At 36.0% G+C, this 26492-nt stretch overlaps 1 protein-coding gene and 1 long non-coding RNA gene across 2 annotated transcripts in view; both read right to left on the minus strand.

Moving 5' to 3' along the window:
* Positions 1–25466, minus strand: part of LRMDA (leucine rich melanocyte differentiation associated) — a 638362-nt gene extending 612896 nt beyond the window's left edge. The window contains exons 1-2 of the mRNA XM_018068852.2: positions 25419–25466; positions 25007–25107 (exon numbers count right to left, since the gene is read on the minus strand). Of these exons, the coding sequence (XP_017924341.1) occupies positions 25007–25107; positions 25419–25466 (149 nt within the window). The remainder of the gene's footprint in view (positions 1–25006; positions 25108–25418) is intronic.
* On the minus strand, positions 4927–19770 carry LOC108639014. The gene is made up of 4 exons (XR_001920202.2): positions 17913–19770; positions 16126–16270; positions 6122–6257; positions 4927–4997 (listed from the first exon to the last, which is right to left on the minus strand). It is a non-coding gene; the product is annotated as an uncharacterized LOC108639014 (long non-coding RNA).
* Positions 25467–26492: the final 1026 nt, after the last annotated feature.

Below are 26492 nucleotides of genomic sequence, written 5' to 3' on the forward strand. Positions count from 1 at the left end.
CTATTTTCAGAGAATAAAAATAACTTTTCAAAACTTTTTTTGTGTAATCTGATGTCACGTTTTGCTAAGAAAACAACCCTCCTCGCTGAACAATCATTCAAACAACACAAGAAATATCTGCCTCACACATCTTTGCCAAAGTTGCCCCAGACATTCAATAATGCAAAATACTGATCCTTTATTAAAGCATATAAGCTTTAGAACTCCAGGAGACAATCTAGAGATAAACCAACTTGCATTCCATCTCTTTTATACCTACTAAAATGGGAGACTGAAGCACAACACACTTGCATCTGGCAAGGATTTGACCTAAACCTATAGCACATTGCTTTTACACAGCCATCAAAATCCTTGTTTAAACAAAGGTTCCATCTGTTGCCATGCATTTTATGTTAATTTAAAAGATGAAATTATTACAGGCCCCATTTTGCTACAAACTGAAGACATGCACACTCTTCAGCAGATTACTCACAAGCATGGTCAGGAGCAATGCATATAAAATGGTTAGTGGCAGTGTTACTCATTTTTTATTTACTACACAAATAGAGCAGACTAAAAGTGAACATAAGGTCCTGCAGGGCAAGCTATGTGTTCTGTAGATATAAAAACATTGCTCATTAAGGAAAAAAATTCAGATGCAGTGGCTACATTAGAGAACAGTCAAGTGTGTAAAGAATGGAAACATACATCAAAATACAACGAGTTCATATTTTCTAGGGAAGATCAACAGTGATACTGATGCTATGAGCCTCCTATTTTTCATTTAGTAGGTCTCAAAACTAAATTATTAACAGTGGACCACTCTACATCAGTCAAAAAGACTGAACAGGAGACCTTTTGCCTGAGGTTAGGCTCTCAGATACTCCAATCAGCACATTTAAACTCTTAAATATGATGTTGCCTTCAGTATTTTTTCTATCTAGCTTCAAGAGCAATTTATGAGCTTATGAGAGACAGATGCCCAGAGAGAAAAAAATTGACCTCTCTTTTTCACAGGACGTGCAAACTTCAAAAACCTTAAACCTTTCTAATCTGTCAACAAAATACTTGTCTTCAGTTGCCAGATGGGTATTTGTAAAATAAAAATAAAAGCTACACACACGGTATAGAGACTAACAGCTCAACAATGTGACAGAATACATATATGTGCATATTGGTGCAAGCAACAGAGAGAGAAAAGATGTAACAGAAACACCAGCAGCATAACAATGAAATCTCTCTGACGCATAGTTTACCCCATTTGTTACAATAATGAAGTAGCACAGGTAGGATAAGCAATTTAAAAAAAATTAAAACATATTTAAAAGAAAAAAGAAGTAACAGTTGCTCCAAAGAAGATACCAGATACAAAAGACTTCTGTCAAAGTCAATAACTTTTTGTAATGGTTGCTTACCTGCTAATTTAGACGTATTTCTTATGAATTACATTGTTCATTAATGACATGCATAGTCTCTAGTCTAACCCCGTCAGAACAGGTAGAAGGGTGGAACACAGAGCATGTTAAAGCTTTATTTTCCAAATAGAAACACTGCTAAAATACATTTCAATATTTCAAAAGGTCACAGACTACTGTACTAAAAACTGTAATACAGTTTATTGATATATCCCAGCTCCAGTCAGAGGTCAGCAAAGCATGTTTATTTGACTGGCTTCTATATACTTTATCTGTCTCCTTGGGTACCCAAGAATTGAATACTGGAGTGTACACATCTACAAAGTAACAGTGATCCATCTGGCTTCAACACGATTTTACCAAGGAGAAAGCAATCCCTGCAGTAGAGACACAATAGGTACTCTAAGCATCAGAGCTCTCTATCTGTTGAAGGGAAAGTTAGACACTTAAATTACCTTGACTGCAATAGAATTATCACTTCTTTTAATCCTTAACACTAGACAGTTACCAAAATATTAAACAGTTTTACAGGGAGTTGCTCTCTTTTCCTCCCATGTACTTGCCTTTATAGCAGGTAACCCAAGAACATGCCAACCCCAATTATCCACTGCATGCTGGTAAATTACAAGGAGGAATACACCTTGACTTCTTGCAATTGTAACACTAATTTAGGGAAAAAAAATAATTGGAGAAGACAGAATCACACTGTGTATACTACATTTACCTTTGTAGTACAAACAGCAGTATTTTAAGTCCCCAGTGCTCACAGACGTGTAGCATCACAAATATGTGGCTATGAGAAGACCACCACCATTTAGAATATGAAGATCATTATGCATTTTCTAGTTTAACATACATTACAAAAGCTTAAAACTTAGATTTCGATCCTATTTGAAAATCCTTTGGTCTAATAGAAAGAGGTGTAAGATATTTCTTTAAACTGAAGTGAGCTCCCCTCTGAACCAACAGCAATTTGGCAAGGAGGATGAACTGGCACATCAGAGCACTCTATTAGTTCATGAAGACCAACAGCTTCTCTGTAAAAATTTGCAAGGGCCTAATGCATTCTGACAAATGACAAAGGTTATTAAAGGACAGCTTGTGGGAGTATAATTGCTTTGTGACTTTATCATTATTAGCAGAAAGAACATTGGTAGAGAGTTAACAGCATGAAACAAGAGCAGAGGAATCCACCAAATCTTGACTCAGCAAAGCACACGAGGACACTAATTCCACTCCTGTATTACAAAACAATTCAGAACATGGTTAAGTGCATGCTATACGACTGTCACTTAACAGGAAAAAAAAACAGGCATCTTTTCAGGTGGCCCAACAGTCTACATCACAGTACAGACAGATATATGCTATATAGATATGTAGGTAGATAGATAATACTGCTATGCTAGTATATGTTTACTATAGATGATGAAAGAATTCTTACCAACTTTGCTGTAGTCTTTATATAGATTATGTTGAATAAGTTACAAGATAACTGAAAGTTTGCAAGGACTCAGTCTTCACAGCTATGCCCAGAACATTCAGGGTCTCCCCAAGAGAAAACTATTTTTTCTGCATGCATCAGTTTCTCCATCTTTCTCAAAAATACTTACCAAAGCTGAGGTGTAAATCAATTTATATTACAACAATTTAATGGTTTCAAAATAGGAGAAGGAGGAATACCAGAGAGAAGTCTGACAAGGTTAAAAGGAGACTGGGGAAAGGTTGAGGTCTAACACATATTAAATAAAAATCAATCAACCTGACTCTTCAAGAATTACGAAGTAAGATACAGCATACAACTGCTCAAAGTGAGGGGAAATGAGGGATAGGACTCCAAATCACATGGCAGCACTTGCTTTGTACAGAAATAAGGTACATTAACTCTTAGCTCCCTGCAAAGCACTGACTCCTGGCAAAGGTAAGGCATAAGATTTGATGCTTTGCACTGAACAAGTCAGGAATTCACCATGAGCATGAAGCCCCTGCCTTGCCCATGGGCAACACTTCCACATACTCGTGAGGCTCCAGATTTTGCTTTTGTGGAAACAGCTGCACCTTCTTCTTCTTATGTTTCTGCAGTGACAAAACACTTCAGACAAACTGATAGGAAGCATCTTGCCTGACACAACACAAACTCCCAAGTTTCAAACTTTCTGAAAAGGCTGTGTGCCACTGCAAACCCTGCCCCTCCTCCACAGAACAGCATTAGCTGGAAAGGCAATTGCATGTATGATATATTCAGTAGGGTACATAATAGCAAAAAATGTTTAAATACTTACTTTATATCAAAGGTCCAATCTATACAACAGGAAAAAAAATTCAAAAAACGAGGAGTTGCTTATGAACACAGTCATCACAGTCAAGCTTGAATCTGGTTGTACCATTGGTTTGGGTTCTTTTTAGCACAGATGTGTTGCATGAACAGCTATTTAAATCTATGATATTTTTCTTTTAGTAAAAAGGTTACACTGGGTCCTCAGACACTAGGCAGAGTGCAGTTGGCTAACTATTATTGACTATGGAAGGATCAAGCAACATTTATTAAGTGCCAATTTAGAAATCTCCACAATTGTTTCTGTATATTTTCTATTTCCTTGGAGTTAAGAACTACAGCAAATTGAAAGAATTTAATGAAACAGTCATAAATTTCCATGTTTTTTACCTAACAGCAAAGGAAAAGGCTTTTACAAGGTTTGTGTGACATCCTTGTCTCTGTAATCACTTGTACCCCCAGCAGCCAACAGATGCTCAGCCTCCCAGCTCCCCCAGCATCTCAGCCAAGATATTGGTATTTGGTCTGAGAATTTTGTTCAAGTCACAGTCTGAGACTTACACTGAGTCATCACCACTTTCCAGCCACTCACGTAACTAACTTCAACTCCCTTTTAGCCTTACTGTCTAGCATTATCTGTAAAACCAGTGTAATCTACATAACTTTACCAGTTTGCTTTCTTTTTAACTGATTCAGTGTTGCAATATTGTCTGTATTTTATTCATCTGCTTTTTTCTCTGCTGCTCATGAGGACATCATCTCAACAAATACTGTGACTGCTTTTATGCACAGCATTTGATAGCCAAAGTTCAGTTTAACTAAATCAGATATCTATAAATGGATACCTGTAAGAAAACAACTCAGCTTCCATTAATAGATGCTGCTGCTACTGTTTTTCAGCAAAGGAAACTTACTACACCTCCAAATTAGTTTGCAATGAAATGCTGTGGGAGCCAGTAAATCAGCACCAATACTGCTATAGCTGGGTATGGCCTCCAGTCTCATGGCAGAGATTATTCTTGCATAACACCAATCCATATGAAGCAGCTATGTTTAAGGACTGAAGGTAATTTCTTTCACAACCATTTGTAGATAGCATCAGTATTAAGACCCCCAGAAACAGACAAAGTAGAAAAGGAAAAGCAGGGGTGGGGCAGTGGCAATAGAAGGAAGAATAATCTGAACCAATGTTCCTTCAAGAATGATTCACTGATTCTTTATTTCAACACCATAAAAAAAATCTTTCACAAAACATATTTGCTTGGGTAATACATGATGTCATCATAAAAACCATTTTTGTCTTCTGTCAGTGTCAGTTTTCTTGGACTTCTCTGAAGGAGAGGGGGGAGAAAAAAATTTTAAAATAATTAATTAAAAAAAAAACACAACAACAAAAAAAAAAAGAGCCAGAACCATCCTCCAGCTTTGGCAGAAAAGGACATTTTTGTTCCCAATACATTTGTTTTCACATAATGTATCACCACCCTCCAGTAGGAGTCATGCAATAAGAAAGCATCACAAAGAGTTATCAAAATGCAAAGCCAGTATCAATATCAAACTCCTTTCTACTCTTTCCAACATGAACTTCCTCTGTTGTAATCTTATTTCCTTTCCAGTGGAGTAAATTAATACTTGTTCACATTTAAAACAAGAATAAACGTGATCTATGCCTGAAGGACATTCAGACCATTCAAAAGAAGGACAGCTCTGTGTGACAGAAGTCATGAAATAAAAGTAAACCACATATTAATAACAAAGGTAAGCATTCACCCTTCTCTACTTTTGTCCCTTCTTTTTGGTTTTTATGAAATTGTGTAATGCTCTTTGCTTCTTCTTAGTCAAGTAATTATTATTTGTCCACAAAGTATAAACTTAGGTTTATTCTGATTACAGTTCTCCACTATGACCTCTACACAGAAATCACTTTACAGGACTATGATAGTTGATGAAGCATTTGTGAAAAATAACAGGAAAATAGGACAAAGCCCTTAACATGAGGATTAAGTTTAATACACTTCAAGATTTTTATTACTGATGGGGCTTATAAATTATAAGAAATACCATCGTATTTACCTTCCTCCTCTACAGATATATAAAACATACTTTATTTGTCTGCTTATACAATATTAGTCCTGAGCCTCCTAAAGTCCATGACCGTAACAGGCACTTTTATTATATTAGACCTATCAGCTTTAACAAGGAGAGAAAAGTAACATGATAAATTTTTTTCCCTCTCTAGTCTTCAAGTATGTATACGCTCTTCTGACATAGCAAGCCAAGAACAGATGCACCATCTACAACAGACTTGCAACAGAGTAACACGTTTGTGAAGTTCCACCTTGATGTGCTGAAAGCAATAACTGTCCTATTGACTTAAGGAGAAGGCAAAAGTACAGTTAGGTGCTGTAGAAACACATGGTTGGCAGGCACTATGCTATCACGTGAGATAAGATACCTGGAAGCAGAGGAAACACTTTTGCAGCCACACAGAATAGAAGAATTTGTGGGAATAAAGTGGAAGCCAGCACAACTGTCCATCACTGGGTCATCCAAGGTAGCAGTCAGGCAGCACAGGAATGATTTGAGAAGAACTGAGTACAGAGCAATTAGAAAGGTTAGCAAAGTCAAGGAGCAGAGAAATTCCCTATATTTGCAAACCAATACACTATCATTAGAACATATCAAAACAAACAAGTGAAATACCCACCCTGCATGCTTCCAAAATCCCAGCATTATGGTAGGAGCAACAAAACAGGTTAGAACTGATGGCACAGAACAGAATCTACTCATCGGGAGGTCTCAAACTACCAAAGAAACACATAACAGAGCAAAGCAAGTTCTGCAAGCTATTCGGAACTTGGACTGTTCTTACTTTATGATTGAAATTTATAAGATCTGAGAAGTTGTCAACATATGTTTCATTTTTCAAACATTTAAGGAAAAGTAAAAACAATACAGGACTCACATTAAATGGATTCTCCATTGAGAAAAACTTATCTCTGTGAAAGGAAGATAAGTAGAGCTTATATGTAGGCTGGATGTAATGAAGTTAGATAGGCATTTTCTGTGACTTGTGATCAATTATGAGTTGTAAGATTGCACTGGACAAGCTTTAATCAGAGTAGTAAACATTGCGCCTTTTTGATGGTAACTTTGATAATACCATGAAGCCACTAGGTAGACAGATCCCTTGCAATTATTGGATGCCATCTGCATCCATGCTTGGCTTGGAGAATTTCTAAGGAATTATAGACAATTTCCACAACAAAACCAAAACAAAATCCCCATAAAATAAGTCTCAGAGGAAATTACTCCTGAAACTTACCATCCAAGACACTTGTAGCAATTCTGAAAATGAGAAATCATCAGTAAGACTGTACATCCTTACACATTTCACCAGAAGGCCTACATCCAACTTTACTAAAATTTAATCTTCAAGATGTTTCCTCTCCCAGAAGGCATGTTTCAAATACCCATTTTGAAATCTTCTCCTATTGTGTCTTGTATTTCAGAGATAAAATGCTCAGGTTTTTTTAATAATGATTTCAGTTTAAAATAACTTTGAGATTCTTAAGAATAAGTCATCTAAAGGATGCCTGGAAGTATTAGGCAGGAAAAGAACCTGCTAACTACCATGGCAAATACTACTGAAAAATATACTCCCAGACATGAGAAACCACAACAAAGCAAAATGAGTATAAGAATGCTGGGATTTTGCTTTAAAGGAGGAGGATATTTATACTTCCAGAATTCCCCAAGTTTGTCTATGTAACTATGAAGATGTGGACAATGAACTTACTTCAAGTAACCTACAGATATTTGGAGACTGTTTTGTTTCTTACATTAATTGCATGCAGACGTGGATGTAACTTTAAAAGCTCATAATATTTTCACAGAAACAGGGAAACACAAACTAAAGACTGTTGATTAGTACTCTTGAGTTCTACCAAACAAATTACTTCAATAGCTACTATTCCAATAGTTAGAAGATAAGCTCAGAGTTGCAAACATCAGCATAAAAATTTCATAAATCTGTATGAGGATGAAGGGTATGGAAAGAGTACAAGATTTGAAGACAGAAAATTACTTAGCAGCACTCCAAAAAAGTATTCCAGTACTTGGAAAACATTTTTTTAAAAATAATCCCCCTCAACAATCCTAAAATAAGAGCACATAAAATCATTGCAAAATAAGCAAAGCAGAATGCAGCAATTTGGATTTAAACTTTAATCTCTTCTAATATAACACTAGAAATGGTGTATAATCACAGATTCCACCTGAAATCTCACCTGTCAGTCTACAAAAAAATAGTGACTATAGGTAATTTATTATTAAAATAGTTTTAAAAGCGCCCAAATAACCAAGGACCCTAAATCCCAAGAATTTTCAATGAAAAAAATAAAGGCAAAAATAGGAATAAAGCTTAAAATGTTGTTTACACACTGATTGTAAAGGGGGGAAAATGGTGAACTACAGATCTTAGAGCAGTTTCATTAAAGCAATTGTAGTCTCAGACTAACCTTCTTCTCCTCTGCTGAAATATTATCTGAAGAAGAAAAAGAAACTCAAAGTAGCACAACTGAAGTTTTTATAGGTCACATGGGATGCCTGCTGCCATGCACCAGATGTGAGTAGGAAAAAGAAAGCGGCCAATGTATGATATTAAAAACCAGTGCAGTTTCAAATATTTTAAACATGATGTCAAGTGCATTCAACAGGTCTACAAATGCACTACATTAGCCTAAATTTAGTAGGTGATAATTGAAATCAGAGATCCAGTCGTTACCACTGACATGTTTCTAAATACTACCCAATAAATTTTTGTCTGTTTCAGACTCCCTATGACAGCTGGCAGTTGGGAGGGGAATCACCAAGAGGGTATGTGCACACACACATACAATGTCTCTGTAGTTAAATTCCAGTATCTTCCCTTTCTAGAGCTAATTTAACAGTGACAACACAGTGACAGTGACACATGCTCCTACAGCTGAATTCTACAAGCCAAATGTTTTTTCTGGTCTCTTCTTGGCATGCAACAGGACGGTAACTTAACCAGCTCCAACCTGGAGCATATGAATTTTCACAAAGAAATTAATTCACTTCTTTAAGGGAGACCAGATCTGGTATTCATACTTATTATCTCTTGATTTTTAGTTAGAAAAGGAAGGAAGTCCAACAACAATAGAAGACACAGTCTTAGTCTACATTTTTTTTTTGCTGTTACCATTGTTATTTTTATAATTATATACTGCTGAACCACGAGGGAACAATTATGAGAAAATCTCGATCTATCTGAAGGTAAAGAAATTTCTTCTGTGTCTATAATGCATCCTTTCTTTTTAGTCTCTGCTATATCATCACCTTGCTGATACACCTGCTATCAGATAATACAAAGTGCAGCCAACTAGCACATGAGAATAAACTGTCTCTAGAATCACTACAGATTTGGCAAGTATCAACCATGACTTCTCCAAACATGCAGAAGTGGTTTATGCAAGTTGGTATGAAGAGCTGATAATTACACCTGGCCTGTAAAGTTTATCAAAAAGGCCTCCTCACAACTCAGTTTTGCCATCTGTAAAATGGAGGCAGCGTTGTCTTTCCACTTCTCAAAGGATACTGAACTTCAGAGCACACGATGAAAAACTGCCTGAAAAGATGTAACACCACCAACAGCATGGTTTTTGACTGGAAATTTAAACATCTACTTAGAACTAGTGAGGGTTGGGAATGGAAGAACAAGATGGGAATGGAAGAACAAGACTTTCACTAAAAACTTACAGTCATCCAAGGCTCAAAAACCAAGCAGCAAATACCTCTTAATTTTCATGGATGTTATTTTAAAATATTGTCTAGCAAAATGAATTCCAAAGAAATGTGAAAAGACTAGTTTTTCTTCTTAAAAAAAAAAAAAAAAAGTAGGCCTTCAAGAGACAAACCTCCTTTCCTTCTCTCTTAGTATTCTATTTTAAAGGAAATCTACTTACAAAGCAGCAATATTTCAATCCAAATAGTTAAAATAAAAGGAAGCTGCATGCTACCCATTCTTAGCTTTTTAGACCTTAAGACACAGAAGACCGATAGAAGCAAGCACCTATTAGAAGTATCCAACTCTGTTACTGGTATCAATAGTTAAAACTAAATTAACAATCAACATTAACCATGGGTTGAAGTAAAAGAGCCAGAAGGTACCTTGGAGATAAACAGAGTTGTCAAAGACAGCTCTCAAACAAAATTTGAGAGCCCCACATTCAGTGGTGGGGAGGGAGAACATTAGTTTGATATTTTTTCTGCTGCTCAAATAGTCACTAGAAGCAAGTTTAAAAAAAAATAAATAAAAGAAATAAAAAAAGAGGACCAATGACCATTCTACCTGTATTAAGTAGTATCATAACTGAGAATTTCTAAGATTTACCATATTAACAGTTCTATTTCAAATGCAAAAAACAAGTAATTTTAAAATTAACACTTGTAACAAACTGTTGTTCAGGAACATCTATCTTGAAACTTCAAGTCAGCTAGCCTCACTACAGATCACGAGTTAGTCCTTCACCAGATTTTGTCAACATAGTCCTCAAAACCCCTGGAGTTCAGACAAGGTCATTTAGAACCCAAGTGACTGGTCATTTTGGAAGGACGGGGTTACACAGGGAGTGTCCTGTAGCACTTAGAGCACAGGGTTGTAAGAACTGCTGAAGATGAATGTGATGATCTATCTCTCTTATGATTTTTGATACAAAGTAAAAAGTAAACTGGCAGCCTTTTAGGACATTTCAATTCTATTCCCCCTTTCCACCTCATCCATTAAAACATTTTCCTCCTATTTCTTTTGCTATCTGATATTAAAAAGTCATTTATTGCAATAAAGGGGTTTAGTGATTTGGGAGTAACTCTTGTACACTGTACACTCTCTAGACACCCTGGAACTATGTTAATAATTTTCTTCCTATTAATTGTCTCATCAACTCACAGCTGGCTATGCTTTTTATTTCATTATGTTATTCATCAATCTAAAATAGAACTATAACAGAAAAAGAAATTGGAAAGGAGCAATTTCAATATTTCAAAACAGATGCAAATCAATGCCAGAGATGCTACACAGCATATTTTTATTGAGACAATTCTATACATGTTTGAAAAATGAACTTGTAATAAACTCATATCCTATGAAGGTATGTTTTTCCTTCCATCTTATGAGCTAATTATGCCAACACAACATAACGTTTTCCTAAATGCCTTATAAACTGACCCAGTTACTCAGAAAGTATTATTTTTAAATTGATGTGATAGATGCAAACTGGAACGTTCGGATTTCAATCCTGGCACCAATTCCCGGATCCCCTTCCCAAGTAATTTAAGGACTTCCTCCCGATAGTTTTTCATATTCTTTTAACTGACATTTTATCTTTATACAGTATCTCAGCAGAATGAACATGCACTAAAACAATGACAGCCCTTCTTTGGCTGTCATCTCTCATTCTGGCAAAGACAGATGTCTTACACTGGCTTATGCCAATAATAGAGCCGACAAAAAACAACAGAGACTACCTGCCTCTGATGTAAAGGCACCAATTCACATTTGTGACACTCATTTGTCAATTAACAGATTTCTTCCATTGTTGACACATGGGACTTAAAAGATGTGGGCTAGAATGTGATGAATTAAAAAAGACAGATGAGTAAGCTATGAGCTGCAAAGTAATACTATAATGTGCTTTAGATAGGAATATCAACTGACACCCCTGACAGGCCATACAAGGTTTTATTTCATTTTGCTCTGTATCTAGGCTTCATACTTTGTCTTCTTTGTTCTCTTTTCATCAAGCTCCTAACATCTCATTCTGACAGCCAGAGACATTTAAGGCACTTTCGTTTCAAATGCAAGTTAGCATACTTGATTTGTCATTAAAATGCAAAACGATTGCCATTGCAGGTAAATGTAGGTATACTTAAAAGGTTGTATCTGCAAAGTAAAAGCTGAAATGGTTTCTGCCTGCTTTGCTTAACTCTTTCACCAGCTTCAGAGTTTTTCTAAGGCAAATGTTACCACGCTGTAATAGAAGTGTAGCAGCACCTGCAGTTTGATACAGACTACATTTTAGTATATTTAAATAACAAGAAATCTTGAAGTTACCATGTCAAGCACAGAGAGGTACAAGTCAAGTCTACACATGGAACCTTAGTACGATTCACAGAAGAATGTGAATAGAGTCTATCATGTAAAGCTTTCTGGGGTCAAAGCTCTCACCTACATAGACACCAATGAGGAAAAGAAGGGGGAGGTTTGTTTGACTGTTTTTAATATACTAGTTGTGGTTCTGTCAGCCGGGATCACCAGAGGGAATTTCAACAGCAATTTACTTTCTCTTTCAATGATCATTTAAAGAGATGTGAAGGCCTTAAAATAAATAAATAAATACACACATACATACATACATACATACATAAAGTCCCCTATAGCAAAAGACAAGTATAGATTTAAAAACACTGTGGAAAAATAGACTTGCACAGAATGGGAATAACTAAACACCTGGCTTTCTACATACATGCAGAGATGTGAATGCACTGTATAGTATGAATAAGGTTATTTCTATTCAACTGAATAGATTCAAACATCAAGGATCTCAGTTGTGTTCAGCATATAAAATCTAGTGAAAATAAATATCTATTTTTTTCTGCAAGTGGTTTGAAAACCAGCAGTATAATTTGAGTAAATTTTCTTGACACAGAGGCAAGTTTATTTGATTTTAGGTACTTAGAGATGAACCTTTATCATAAGTTTGTACCTATGCATCTTTTTTGCAGACTTTCTTGTGCTTTTTTACTACGGAAAAAAGAGGGGGTGAATAGGGTTTCACCCTCACTAGAGTGCAGAAGCATTTTTCCCTTTTTTTTTCCCTATGAATGAGAGTTGTATGGAAATTTGCAGTCAGGCAGTCATTCAGAAAATCTGATTTAGTTTATGACCTCATAGTGCATTAACAAAAGGCAGAGAACCCAAAACATTTGATACTTCTGTGTATAGAATGAAGCTTACTGACCAATTCTGACACAACTCTGCCTACTGCTAATATGTATCTGCTACAAAACAGGAATTATTTATTCATTCGAGGTAATATGATAGTAAGAAGCTATGCTGTAAATACAAATATCAACTTCATAACTAACAGCTACCTTGGCAGGTTTCTAGTGCTACTTTTTCCACCCACGTTAGTCTTATCCGCATCCAGTGCACTTCTGTCCCCACAGAGAAAGAAAATGGGAAAAACAAAAAAGTGCGAGACTACTTTAAAGCTGACTTCACTCTCTCATTTAGGTTTTAAAATACTAGGGCTACAGCAACCAAAATTTTCATATGCTATATTAAAATACACAAAGAAACAGCTGCCCATTCACTTTTAGCTCAATACAGTCATTTGTCCTCTCTTCCTCCATTTACCAATCACTAGGAAGTGAGGCAAAACCTACAGTAAGGCATTAATGTCCTGAATTTTAGAAACTTCTTTTCTGTTTCTTGATCATTTAACTGCAGGTGAGCCTCTCTTTTCAAACCACCTGTGGTTGCAATGACCAGAGCCTGTAATTCAGTGGCAAAGTAGTGGCCCATATTCAGTGGGTCGAGATGGATTCTCATTAGAGGTACGTCCACATTTCAAGAGCCCTGTTATTAGTGGTAGTAACAGACCATTTGATATGGCTTATTTAAAGGAAGCCAAAGAATTGACAGTGAAAGACACTGAACTGCCCTCTGACATTCCCCACTTAGGCTGGAAGATAATTTACTAATTGTGCACCTGGTAGAACTAGAACCAATATTGTCTATGAATAGCTGAGCTTGCTAAATCTGGCGGCTGTGTTAAAAAGCAACACAGTGATCAAACGAGAGACCATTTGCAAGAAAGGAAGAACCTCATGTTGCACCTGCACCCAAATCTCTCAGTAGCACCTTCAGCAGCCTTCTACTGATTTAAGGAGCTGGAGGCAGTGGGGAGGAAAAGAAGGAACAGAGTAAGGGAAGAAAGTAAACTGGACATAGCCGCTCACTTAGTTGGCTAGATTCCATTTCTCAGAAAAAATAGTGCTTGACCATTTTTCCCAAAGCCATTCCACCACAATCACCTTCACACATGACTGTTTCTGAGCTATTCCAAAGTGCTTCACTATCCAAGATAGAGAGTGTATTAAATGCAAGATAATAGGTAGAAATACAAAGTGCTCAAATCCTTGAGCAGCTGTGATTTTAACATTCACATACTGGACTGTCATATTATCTTAACATAACTGAGTTGGAAGCAGAGTTTTCTGAATATTCAATATACTGTTAATCCTTGGCATGTCTAGAACATCTTTCCTTCAGCCTTTAAGGGCTTTAGAATAATCAGTACACTTTATCACTTACGTAATTAGGTCAAGTTTTCCTCTTCTCTCTCCAGCTAAAAGGCCTAGAAAGTCCTAGGAGTCTGACACAGCATCCTCATCCAGTGTTTCTGTGGCCATGTGGCCTTGCAGAGTCATGGCACTTCAGCAAGTCTTGGACCTTACCCATCTCAAACGGTTCGAGGACAATTCCTTGCACTTTAAAAGATTTTACTCTCAGGACACAAAATAAGTTTTTAGCATTTGGTAAAAGAAATGAGACAAAAATAGATGTACAGAAACCTCATATCCCCGTCAACAAAATAAAACTTTACTAGCCATATCCTGGTCATAAAAAGTTGTTTTCTTGCTCTAGGTAGGTGACTGGATGCTTGCAAATACCCAAAGACTTAAAATTAAAATATACCGGTCTTGAAATAATGAAAATAAAATTTAAAAACTCATTATGAATAAATATTTAAACTAAAACTAAAAAAGCCACTTAAGCTGCCACAAGTACACACCTCTCTTATAAAGAATACATACCAAATTTGATCTTCAAACTAATGGTTGGAAATTACGATTTTAAAAGGTGACTAAATATCGGTAATAGGTATTTTTTCTGTTAAATCCATAAACTGAGTTCCCTATCAACAGGTCTGATCACAGACTAATATTTTAAAGAAATGGTAGCTCACATCTCTGAGTGTAAAAACATTGAGCATTGTGATATCTTTCCATTGGGCATATTCACAAGGAAAAAACAGCAGCAGTCAGCCCATCTACCAAATGGGAAATGCAAAGTTGACTCACAAAATAGGAGCCATATTTTCAATACCATTAAGTATATTTTAACTATATCTATTCCACATCTTTTAACACTCAGAAAAGCAAGCATTGAAAAATGGTGCTTCCTGCAAATTCAAAAATAAAGGACTGAGCAATTGCACTCAAAGTGGTTGCATCAGTGCAATACATGAACCAGAGGAGAGAACTGAGCATTTAAAAGCTTCATACTAAAAAAAAACCCAAAACAATCAGAAAATAGCCCACAACTTTTTAAACTCTTCTGTTAGCTTTACAAAAATAAAAAATTAAGTTTGGAGTTGACAAGTAATAAGCCAAACTTTCACTTTAGTCTTCAGTGCAACAATATCAACTATCTACCAATACAGCTCCTATACCAACTGCACAGGAAAAACAGCAGAGACTTAAACACCTGAAATAAACCTCTTGGCCCAATTTGCAAGAGCCCATCACCTTCCCTGAGTTTTGGACAGATTACAAACTATCCCCTAACATTAGACATTTTGCCCCTCTTATTTGTGTTCTTTTAAAAGTGATTTCTGAAGTCTCTCACCACAGAAAGGTTTCCTACAAATATGAGCAATGAGGATGGCTGTATTTTACAAAACACATTCATTACTACCACTTATGGACTCAGCAGGTAAATTAAGATAAAAATGGAAAATAAGTTATTAAGAAAGGAAATGATCTTCCAGCTCCACCAGTGAGCAACTCAGTCAAGCATGGCCAAAAATAAAGACCAGGAGAAACACAACAAAAATATAAATAAAAATCATGAAACTTCGATGATTGCTAGCATTAGTTCATGGGTAAAGCTTGCAACTGAGCTATAACACTGCATTAACCATGACCTTAAAGACAGTATAATTATTGTATAGCATGTCTGGTTTGACATGCTGGCTCCTGAGCCTGAGAAAAATACAGGGCCCTTTTGCACTTCTGTGCTGCTCATTCTTTATGCTTGCACGAACTGGGGACTGTCTTTTTAAGCTGAAAAATCATCTCCGAGATAATTTATGTTAAGATGATTTATGTAAAATGCAAGATCTCAAAAATGGCACAAACCACACAAGACCACATAAAACAAACAAGTGATGCATAAACAGAAGCTTCATAAGCATTTCCCTGCGAAATGCCAAGCAGCCCTTTGTACCATGACCACTCAGCAGGCTTCTTCAACACTGAAGGACAGAGACCCTTCTTGGCAATTGGAATCAGCAAAACTAGTCAAGTTCTTTACATCTGCAACTAGATGCTGAGAATGTTTTATGTTGCATTAAGGAGAGAAGAAGATACCTTTCAACCAAACAGAGAGGAAAAGACAGACAATAACTCCAGGTTTAATGCAGGTTCTTCCCTTCAGTCAAGCTCCTTATCCTCAGACAACAGTTATTTCTGCAGTCCTTCGCTCTTGTTTCACAACAGCAGTGATGAGGAAATACTGTTTTAGAGTGAAAGAGATTAAGGAAGTCAGAAAGCAAGCATGGTCCACCTGACTATTGTACTTAACACATGCTCTTTATCGTGCCCTTTTCCTTAATCCCCAATACTCTTAAAAAAAAATACTTCTCAGCCTTAAAATCCAGATAACCATAGATCACGCAGGAGCAGCCACTAAGATATTATTTGCAATCTATTGACATTATTTCAAGCTAAAACAAGTGCATCAAACTATTTCTCTTCCAAAGGCAAATACTTTCCATAGATTGTGATAGTCTTCCTTTTAATAGTCAACTGATTTTTTCTCTATCTAACATTGATTCCTGTTATTCAGTACAGAATACAACACAAAAACCAATTTTTGTTTAAGACTGATTAAAATTTTCACAAGAGGAGCTGGTTTGACTGTGCCAGTGAATTAAGCCCTCTGGGTACCCAAAGAACAAGTGCAGATTGTGCGAATTTAGCCTTCATCCATCTCATACAGGAAATCACATCAAGAAAAAGCAGTTCACCCCCTCCACATTAAAACACAAAGAAAATTGTGTGATGCAAACACCAGTTCACTGGGAAATGCTCTGCCTCAGTCAAAAGCTCTTATCAACAGCCTTGAGTCAATGGATGCTTAATAAGAAATCTGATCTCTGTCCAAGTCCAAGTTTGTCACTCAGCTTTGTTCAGAACTACAGATTTCACCTTTACTCATAATTGCACCAGACCCTTACAGACAGATATCACCAAAAAAACAGCTTTGACCATCCATCACAGCAATATTCACCAGCTACATTCAAGGATGTAACAATTCAAGCTCACAACTTCATTTTACTTTATGTCAAATTGTGAAGTTTGTTTAACATTTTTACCAGACTTCAGCCTCTAGAAATGCTCACAAAAATTCTCCACTACACAGTGTGAACACACACTGACCCCCCAGCCAAAGGTTCAGGTGACATTCTGCCCAATTCTACCATGTGATACTCTCTCAAGACAACTCCTTCCACAATGTTAAGCCTTCTTGAGAAAAGTAGAACAGAAAAAAATCTTAGGTTCTGATCTGTCAGATACAGTAAATCAAGGGATAATGGCCAGCATGGGGGGTCAGAGGTATATATACTACAGTGTTTTCACAGTCTGTTAGTGACTATGTGGTCATAAAAAGTCAAGGATCAATGGAAAAAAGGAGAGGCTGCTGGGACTAAAGAAGATAACAGCCATCCGTAGAAGACTGAAATACAACAACTTATATTCCAAGTTCACCCTGACATAATACTGAGTTTGGAGAAATAACTTTTCCATCAAAAAAGCAGCTTCTATCCTTGGCACAGTATGCCTAAATTGGTGAGATATTTAAATACATACCATAACCCATTAATTTGATAATTTTAATATCAGTCATTGACTGGTCCCCTTCATATCAACAATAAACTAATGACTGCAAATAAGACACACCAGGAAAATATACATCACAAAATTACACACAGACAATACTTTGTAATGGCAAATATTCTATAGTCACATTTAAAGCTGACACAATAACAGAACACAGGCATGGCTATTGTATGTGAGACAAGGTATATCTTAGTAGTATTTCTTAGTATTTTCGAAGATATAAAGTGTGAAAAAAAGTTTTCCTTATACATTACCCAGATCATATCCGGTTCCTGGTGAAATGCCACTTTTAAAATGGGAGAGGCATGGTGGGAGGAAAAAGGAGGGGAAGAAGAGAACAAGGAGCAGATTTAGTTTTGTCTATCAACTATCAAAAGTAGAGATAATATTTGAAGTTCATAATTCTTTTTGCTACTGGTAATAGTCTCCTATTTTTCCAACAGATATACATCTACAGAACTTTACCTTATACAACTTTCTAGGTATTACCCATGGAGAAAGAGAACCTATTATCACACTTGTCTTCAGTCCATCTAGTAGACTATTTCACATTTATTTTAATAGAAAAATAATTATGCATCAGGTAGTCCACAGTGATTAATAAACATGTAAGACTTCAACTGAAAGATTATTATAATCTATAGATTTTAAATAATTTCAATGAATCCTTGTGTATAAATATTTCATTTAGCAAAATGATTCTAGGAACTGAATTGCTTCTAAAGAATGACCACCCTTAGCAGTGTTAGTGTACGTGTATTTTCAGACATTCATAATATTTCAACATTATTTAAAAAACAGCATCTTGTGCTTAATGTAGGACATCCCTTTAAGGGAAAACTTTAAGTACCCACCTCAAAATGCAATCCTACTCATTTGAACTTGATACATTACTGCAATAGTAGAAGAAAAATTATCGAGAACTTATACATTTCAGAGAGCTTAGCTGTGGAAAACATTATCTCTTTGTTGAAGTCTCTATATATGATTCCATTTACCTTGAAAAAGTGAACTATTTCAAGTATAAAATTTACAAACATTTGTAAACCACTGTTTTCTTAGAGTAAGAAAGAAATCTCAGCTACTAATAAACATCTTCTTTTAAAAAGGCAATACAAAATCTTCAATACTTAAACATATTCATTCTCTTTTCACGTAGAAAACTGTGGTCATGCCTGATAGAAAATAAAAAAACAAGGCAAGTGAAAAACATTAACAGCATAGCTCCAATACACTTATTTCAGACAAGATACCATAAATCATCTTGAAACAAAACAGGCAATTATAATGTGCACAAATGTTATGATATTATGCGTCTCTACTGGTCCAATAGTTTAAATTATTGAAACTGATGGCTGAACAAGGGCATATTGTTTCAACACACTTGGATTACACAAACGATTCAAATTCTTCCTTTAGGTCTCCAGTGCTTTGCAGATCTCTCTAATGTCAATAAACAGGTAGATAGATGTTTCTTAGATAATTCAGGCCACATCTAAGGGGATTAAAATATATGACCAAAATTTCTCTAGCGTTGTCTTTTGTAAACAATCATGTGGTTTTCTTCCCTTCAATACTGTAAGAAGCATCTGAAATTAAAGCAAGTACATACATCTCCCTTCAAAGCATTCAGTGAGAACAGAGCAGCTCCTTTCTCCTTCTAACCACTATCCCATATTTCAATCCTCCTCACCTCAGTGTAAAGGAAACAGGAGTGAGAGCCATAAGACAGAATCATTTCAAAACACAATTAGCTATTTGTAAACACTCTTTTTCCTGCAGAAAATCTGCAACTGTTAGTTGCAAGAAAAAGCAGCACGTAAGGTAAATCAATTAGCTTGCTAATTTCTCACCCTCATTCATTTAGCTCTGCACTGTATTTGTCGTAATTGACTATAATTATGTTAATTACCAACTCCAGCATAATTACTATATTTATTGTCATTGAGCACACTACGTACCCAAAGCAAAGCTGGCATTTGTCGGGCATCAAAAAAATAAATAAATAAAACCACACAACTGTCAGGAGGGGTTTCTCTGAAAACCGGCTGATATACCTTCAGCAAATGAAAGGGCAAAAGAGATTTCATGCAATGCTAGTTTGAAAGCATCGGTTCATTAAGGATATTAATTTTCTGATAACTACACATTTAAGCATGACACACTGGAGCAGTATCTACAGGATTTAGCAATTATTAATGCGTGACAGTTTCAAATGCTAAGTGAATCAATTAAACAGCAGCATTCACAATTTGAGAAGAGATAACTGCTTCATAACTGCCTAAGACTACAATTTTCACATGACAAAAAAAGGCCATTCAGGCTCCTTCAAAACCTGACAGGTCAAGAAAGAAGTTTGAAACAAAAGCACCTTATAACCATCATCTCTCCTCTTTACTTGTCAGATCAACTTTGCTAGTGTCTCCGCTGAAATGGCATCACCATGCCAGCTGCCACAAGGTGATTTTTCATGTCTTGTCAAAGAAATCTTTTATTCTATTTGCTCTGCATTAACATGTTACATTTATTGATCAAGCCCTTTCTGCAGCCACAGCAGGGCACTGTGCTCTTATGCCTAAGGGGGCTTTGATGTCCTGGTGACATTCTAGACCAAATAATGCACATACTAAATGGATTTAATGCAGAAATGTGTTTGTGCATGACAGCTACATTAATAACAGCCCCTCATACTGATAAATATGCAATTGCTACGATTAAGAGTTACCCAATTATGGTGAAAATATTTTTCTACCTTATAAATAAAACCATCAAAAAGTTTTAACAATAGTGCATTTTCTTCAACATTTTAAAATGCTATAAAGATGAGTCTAAAGGCTGTAAAAAATGTCATGCTTTGTTTTGAATTTTGGCTTTTATTTCCCTCTCTCTTTTGTTGTTCATCTTTCTGTTCTGCGTATCTTATTGCTGCACAGACTGGGAAGGTGGCAAGAAAAAAAAAAGCCTCTCTTTTCACATACTCAACTCACAAAGAGGAACGTGCCCTGTAAAAACTGAAGCCCATTTTCAGGCTGCCACTTGCATATTCCCCCAGGCAAGAAACCAGTAGGCAGAAGAGAGAAACAACAATCTCAAGTCCACAGAGAGGATATTACAAAGGCTCAGCCTCACGAAAGTCACGGAGGAACATTGCAGATTAGGATTATAGTTCAAGGGGATGTTTTCATATATACACCTTCATCATCGGAGAGTGGAAATTATGCACAAGCACATACTGTGCAAATTATTCATGCTCCTAGTAGAAATAATCTGCACCCTAGGGAGAGGGAAGAGATACTTGTATCTCTATGAGCACAATTATTGGATTAATCCTTCCTCATCAGTCAAGATTAAAGATTCACTCTCACCTCATAGCTTAGACCCAGAAGAAACCTCTGTAAGGAAAAGGAGAACAACTCACATGTTTAAAACTACTGAGGATAAAATTACAAATGGACTTCTCTGTGAATTGAACCGTAGATGTTATTCATAAAAGCATGGCACCTATTTATACAAAACCACTGATATCAAGTTATTCAAGCACTGCAGTGCATTTAGCCTTTAATATGAAAAGAAAAATTTGGTACAAATAAAGTTATCTAGGACAAGTAAAAAAAGCTTTGAATAGGTTGTGGGTTGTTTGGGTTTTTTTCTTCCCACCAGACAGCATGATGCATCTAAAAAAAGTCTTTGTATTTCATCAAAATCTCTACTCTCTACCTACATTACATCCTTCCTACTCACTTATTGCTTTCTTTCCTTCACCAGTGACTACTACTTACCTTCTTTTTTAATTAAATCTTTAACTTTCTATGATCAATGAACAATAGCTTTTTATCCCCTCTTGAATCCTTTACAGCAAAGTCTCCCAGTAACACCAACACATCAGTGACTTTTCTTCCCATAGTCTATGCCTTCATTAAATGGGACTTGGGGAATACTTTCCACGTACTATGAAAGGACTCTGTTATCAGGGACAGCTATCAAATACAGTTGCCATGAGACACTCAGGAGCAGATTCCCAAAGCAAAACACGTCTGCTCCTGAAACATGCCTTATTGAAAATATAGAGTGTAAATCGTTCATTTCTAAAATGGCTGAAAATCACCACCACCATCACATCAAAAGAGCTGCTACAACTCAGGCCATTATGACCACACCAGCAAAGCTGCAGAATAATCGTATTTAGGTTGAAAGGGGCACCTAGAGGTCTTCTAGTCCAATTCCCTGTATAGAGCAGGGGGACTTCAAAGTTAGATCAGGCTGCTTGGGGCTTTGTCCAGTTGCACTTTGAATAGCACCCAGGATGGAGATTCCACAGCCTCTCTGGGCACCTCTTCCACTCAACCTTCCCCGTCGTGGTTGGAAATTCCCTTGCAGCAGCCTGTGACAACTGCCTCTCGTTCTTTTGCTGTACATCTGACAAGAGCTTGGCTCCATCTTCTTCAAAACCCCCCTTTAGTCCCAAAAGGAAACAAAAGACATAAGAAAGCATTTAAACAACATCTGTAAGGGAAACAGCACGAGAAGAAAAAAATTCACAAGTGGACTATAGTTGTCTGGGGTTGAAGGGTTTCTGTCTCTCGGGGATGTAAACAACACACAATCCAGTAGCACCATATCTTGCTGATCACAGCCAGCATTTTTTAAGTAAACACTAGTTTCTTCCACTGCCTCGTACACAACAAATTGCTGTTACTCCTCCTTTTTCCCAACATGCCCATAAGTTCCCTTTTGCCATTCACCTCTATCTTTCCCTCACAGGGAAAAGGGGAGACACATAGCTATTGCAACACGTAACAGTCCCTTTGGCTGCCAGAAGAAAGACCTGGATCCATGTACTGCTGAGGGTAATCAAGAAGAGACACTAGTTCTTGGAAAAAGGCAAACAAGAAAGAAAATTCTTTTTAAAAGCAAATTTTCATGATTATATGTATCAAGTGTTGTTATTAGATTTACCACATCTGATGCAAAGAGAATATGGCACCTACACAAGCCCTAAGTTTTGTTTTATGAAGAGCTTTAGCCTGGGAAGAACTCTGAAGTCAGAAAAAAACCTGGTGAAAAATATGCGTTTTCCTCTGTATTAAACTGTCAGCTCAAAAGAATTAATTACAACCCTCCCCTCCTTTTTTTTCTATGTATATATTACAATCAGAAAGAAAATAATCAGAGAAATCTGAGTAAAAAACCACCATACTAAGAACATTTGGTCTTCCTTTTTCCTTTCAATGAACACACACACTCTCATCTAATAATAAATAATATTATAATGAAAATTAACATATTTACTGCAAATAATATTGTGCCAGCAAAGTCTAGTATTCTCTTCATTTTTTCATTTTTGATCACCCTTGGTCTTCCTCATTCAACTTTTCCTTTTACCAACAGATAAGTTGCAGCAGAAAATCAAACTCCTTTTAAAAGCAGCATTAAGTGTAGACATTAAGATTCTCAGCATAGTAAACTAAACTTTTCAAATTAGGCATTCACTGATAAAAATCATAAAACTCATTGCTATACTACAGCACTGTCAGATTTTTCAAGCAATAATACTTGTTTAAAGAAGACGACACTGCTTACACTCACTTCAACAGCTGCCCAAGGCATTCTTCTATATTGACATTCATTTAAGGTTATAACACTTATAGAGAAAGTCAGATAAGATATAGAATAATATGCAGGTACAGGGTTTATATATGAGTGCAGACCAGACTGAACAGCTACTATACCATAAATACTTCATTCTTAGTTTTTATATGCTTAGTATATCTATCACTGCTTAAATAAAAAACCATTACACAGCTAGCTCTCATCAAATTTAATATTAGGTTCCCAAAGCTAAAAAAAAAAAAAAAAAAAAAAGGTGAAAAAAATAATACACTTCTCCTCTTTCCCCAAATCTGATTTCTGGTCTTAAAATACTTTCACAGATTTACAACTGTAAGCTATCCTACATCACAAGCTGATTGTTCTCCCCCAAACCTCAATAAAACCAAATTATATCCCTTCTGAAAAATAGGCTAAGTGATACTGTTTTAGGCAGAGAAGGAAAGAAGAGATTTCAGAACTATAGCACCAATTGAGCCCTCCAAGAAAACATGATCAGAGTTTTAAAGTGGTATTTTACATCCAAATTAATGTTATTATTTTACTTTATGAAATAAATTCAGAGGAACTGTTCTTCAAATCATGCATTAAATGAAAGAAACACTTTTTTTTCTCCAGAAATGTAAAGAAAGAGCAGTCTTGTTGATGACATGCTAAATCTAAATACACATACAGATCTTGAACTATCTTCATGACAAAATGAAAAAAAAGCCCATTCAATCCCCTCCCCCAGCAAAACTATCTCTTCTGATAACAGTTTCCACAGGTTCAGAGTCATCATCCAGAAGTGTAAGACAATAAACCACAGATTTAGTGCCTCCTTTGCTCTGCTACATCTTGCATGTAGGAATCAGTCCTTCAGAGTTGACAGTGACTCAGGATAACATTTTTGAGTGTTAAGTAAGTTAAAACCAGTGTTTGTTCCCTCTAGGAAAACAAGGCACCAGCACACTACCTGTCTTACCCCTCACAAGCAGATTCTAAGCTTACCCTCAATAAAATAAAAGGAAAACTCAAATGAGTCCAACCCTACCAGCAAAAAACTATGTTTTTTTTCTTAAACAGAAGATTACACTCCAATCCTTTCTCCCTACTTACCTGCAGATTTTCCAACCTGAAAAATACACTGCTGAACCTCTCACTGACTCTCTCACAAGGATTAAATGAAAAACAATACTGTAAAAACTAAGAGGAATACAACAGAATTCTATATCAATCCATATATTTAAATAATTAGAAGGAATTACAAATTCTAACTGCACTTAGCTTTAGCATTTAACTATGTAGCTGCCCAAAAATAAAATCATAGAACAAAATACACCATCTAGGAAAACAGTATTATAAACCATTTATGATAGTAACCTGAGATCTATAAATTAAAAAAAGAGTGAGAGAAGCACATAATTACTTGTAGTTTGGTTAAGAAAAATTCACTTTTGATCCCATTCTTCACTTCTTCAGGTAATAATGCTTATTTTCCGTTTTGAGCAGAGAACAAACCACAGGCTCCTCATTGGGCATCACTTATGTTAACACAATTAATTTTCACACTCACCTGGCTATTTGTGTTCCAAGTGTGCAAGAAAAGGAGACAAACATTACCCATAAAACAGTGTTTTCCACTTGATAACAACTAAATCTACTTGACATACATATATGTTTCTACTTTGAAATAAAAGGTATTCTATTTTAGGAGTTTGCATCCCATATTGCACTTGAAAATCTATATATTGCCACATACCTTAACAAGTTGAAGCTAAGATCTAGCCTTTTTGCCATATGTCCATATTTTCGTCCTAGGAATTCTGGAATTTCTTCACAGTCTTGACTAATGTAGGACACCTGAGAATTAGAAGCAGAAAGGAAACATTTCATAAGTGGATTTAGTTTCCTGTCCAAATTCTGTCTCATTGATACAATGGCAACATGCAATACCATGAATATTCATTACAGCTTTAAGCTACCTAAGTTTTACTGCTATAAAATCTATCACAATCTCATTTTCCCATTGATACCTTCAACTTAATATTTATTACATCTATAGTCTTATGTACAATGCTTTGTCTCCTTTCAGGTAAAAATAATTTGATTATAAAAATCACCTTTCTTCAATTTCGCTGTTAATATTTTGATCTAACATTTCTTTCTATTACCATTCTGATACACTCCAGAACAAATTTGTTAGAAGGATCAGAAGCCATCCAAAGGATATTACAGTTTGGCTCTCCATATACAACACACTAAAAGACTGTTTTGTAAAGTTTGGTGCAGAAATACCTAAGTAGTCTATTGTCAATCCACTCTCATAACCATTCCCTGAGAAGATTATTATTCCCAGTAACATACCAGGGACAGAGCAAGAGGGCTGCCCACGATCTGAAAAACAAAGCATGCAGCTTTTTTTCAGACAGTCATGTAACTTTCAAAGATTTCTGGCTTCAACACCTATGTTCAGATCACATTTCTCATTACACCCAAAATACTCCTAAATGTCTTTTCTCTTTTTCATACCAGGCCATCTAACCAACCTTTAGCAAACATAGGAAGAATTACTGGTAACAAAAAAAACCAGTCTACTCAGATTTTTTTGTTTGGTTGGGGTTTATTTACTTTTTTTAGCCAGAATTGAGTGACAATATTTCCAGAAAAAACATAAACAACAAAACACCTGAATTTTTCTATTCTTTCTGCTGTACTGTTTTAGAAGTCATGGGTTTGATTTCTTCAAAGAAACCCCACAAAGCCTGTCAAACCTATTTTCAAGAACTCTATACACCTATATTGGCTCATCATCTCAGTGTTGAAAACACTGACATTTCAGATTTTGTGCTACAGAAATCTTGGTTGCCCTTACTGGTAACTTACTAGTTAAGTGAACTTCACCACTGTATTAGACCACTACCTATATGATATTGTTATTATCTCCATATTTAATACAAAGTCAATATAAATACCATATTCCACTGGTCTAAAACATGTTAGATGAAAAGTACGCAAAAAAGAGTCCATCAGATTTTGTTTTCATAGTATTTCACCTTCTGTTAAAATAGAAACTCCTCTGCAGAACAGACTGACAGTATGCACTTTGGCAAGTCATCCTGGTCTCTTACACTCTAAAAATTATTGCAATCTGATAACACTGTATGGCATCCCATTTAATTAATTTTGTTCAATAACTTCAACAGATAAAGCTGACAACAATGAAATAATTTTTACGAGCAGAAAAC

The sequence above is a fragment of the Manacus vitellinus genome, unplaced genomic scaffold, assembly GCF_001715985.3.
Source record: "Manacus vitellinus isolate BGI_N305 unplaced genomic scaffold, ASM171598v3 scaffold_15_pilon, whole genome shotgun sequence".
NCBI classification, from domain to species: domain Eukaryota; kingdom Metazoa; phylum Chordata; class Aves; order Passeriformes; family Pipridae; genus Manacus; species Manacus vitellinus.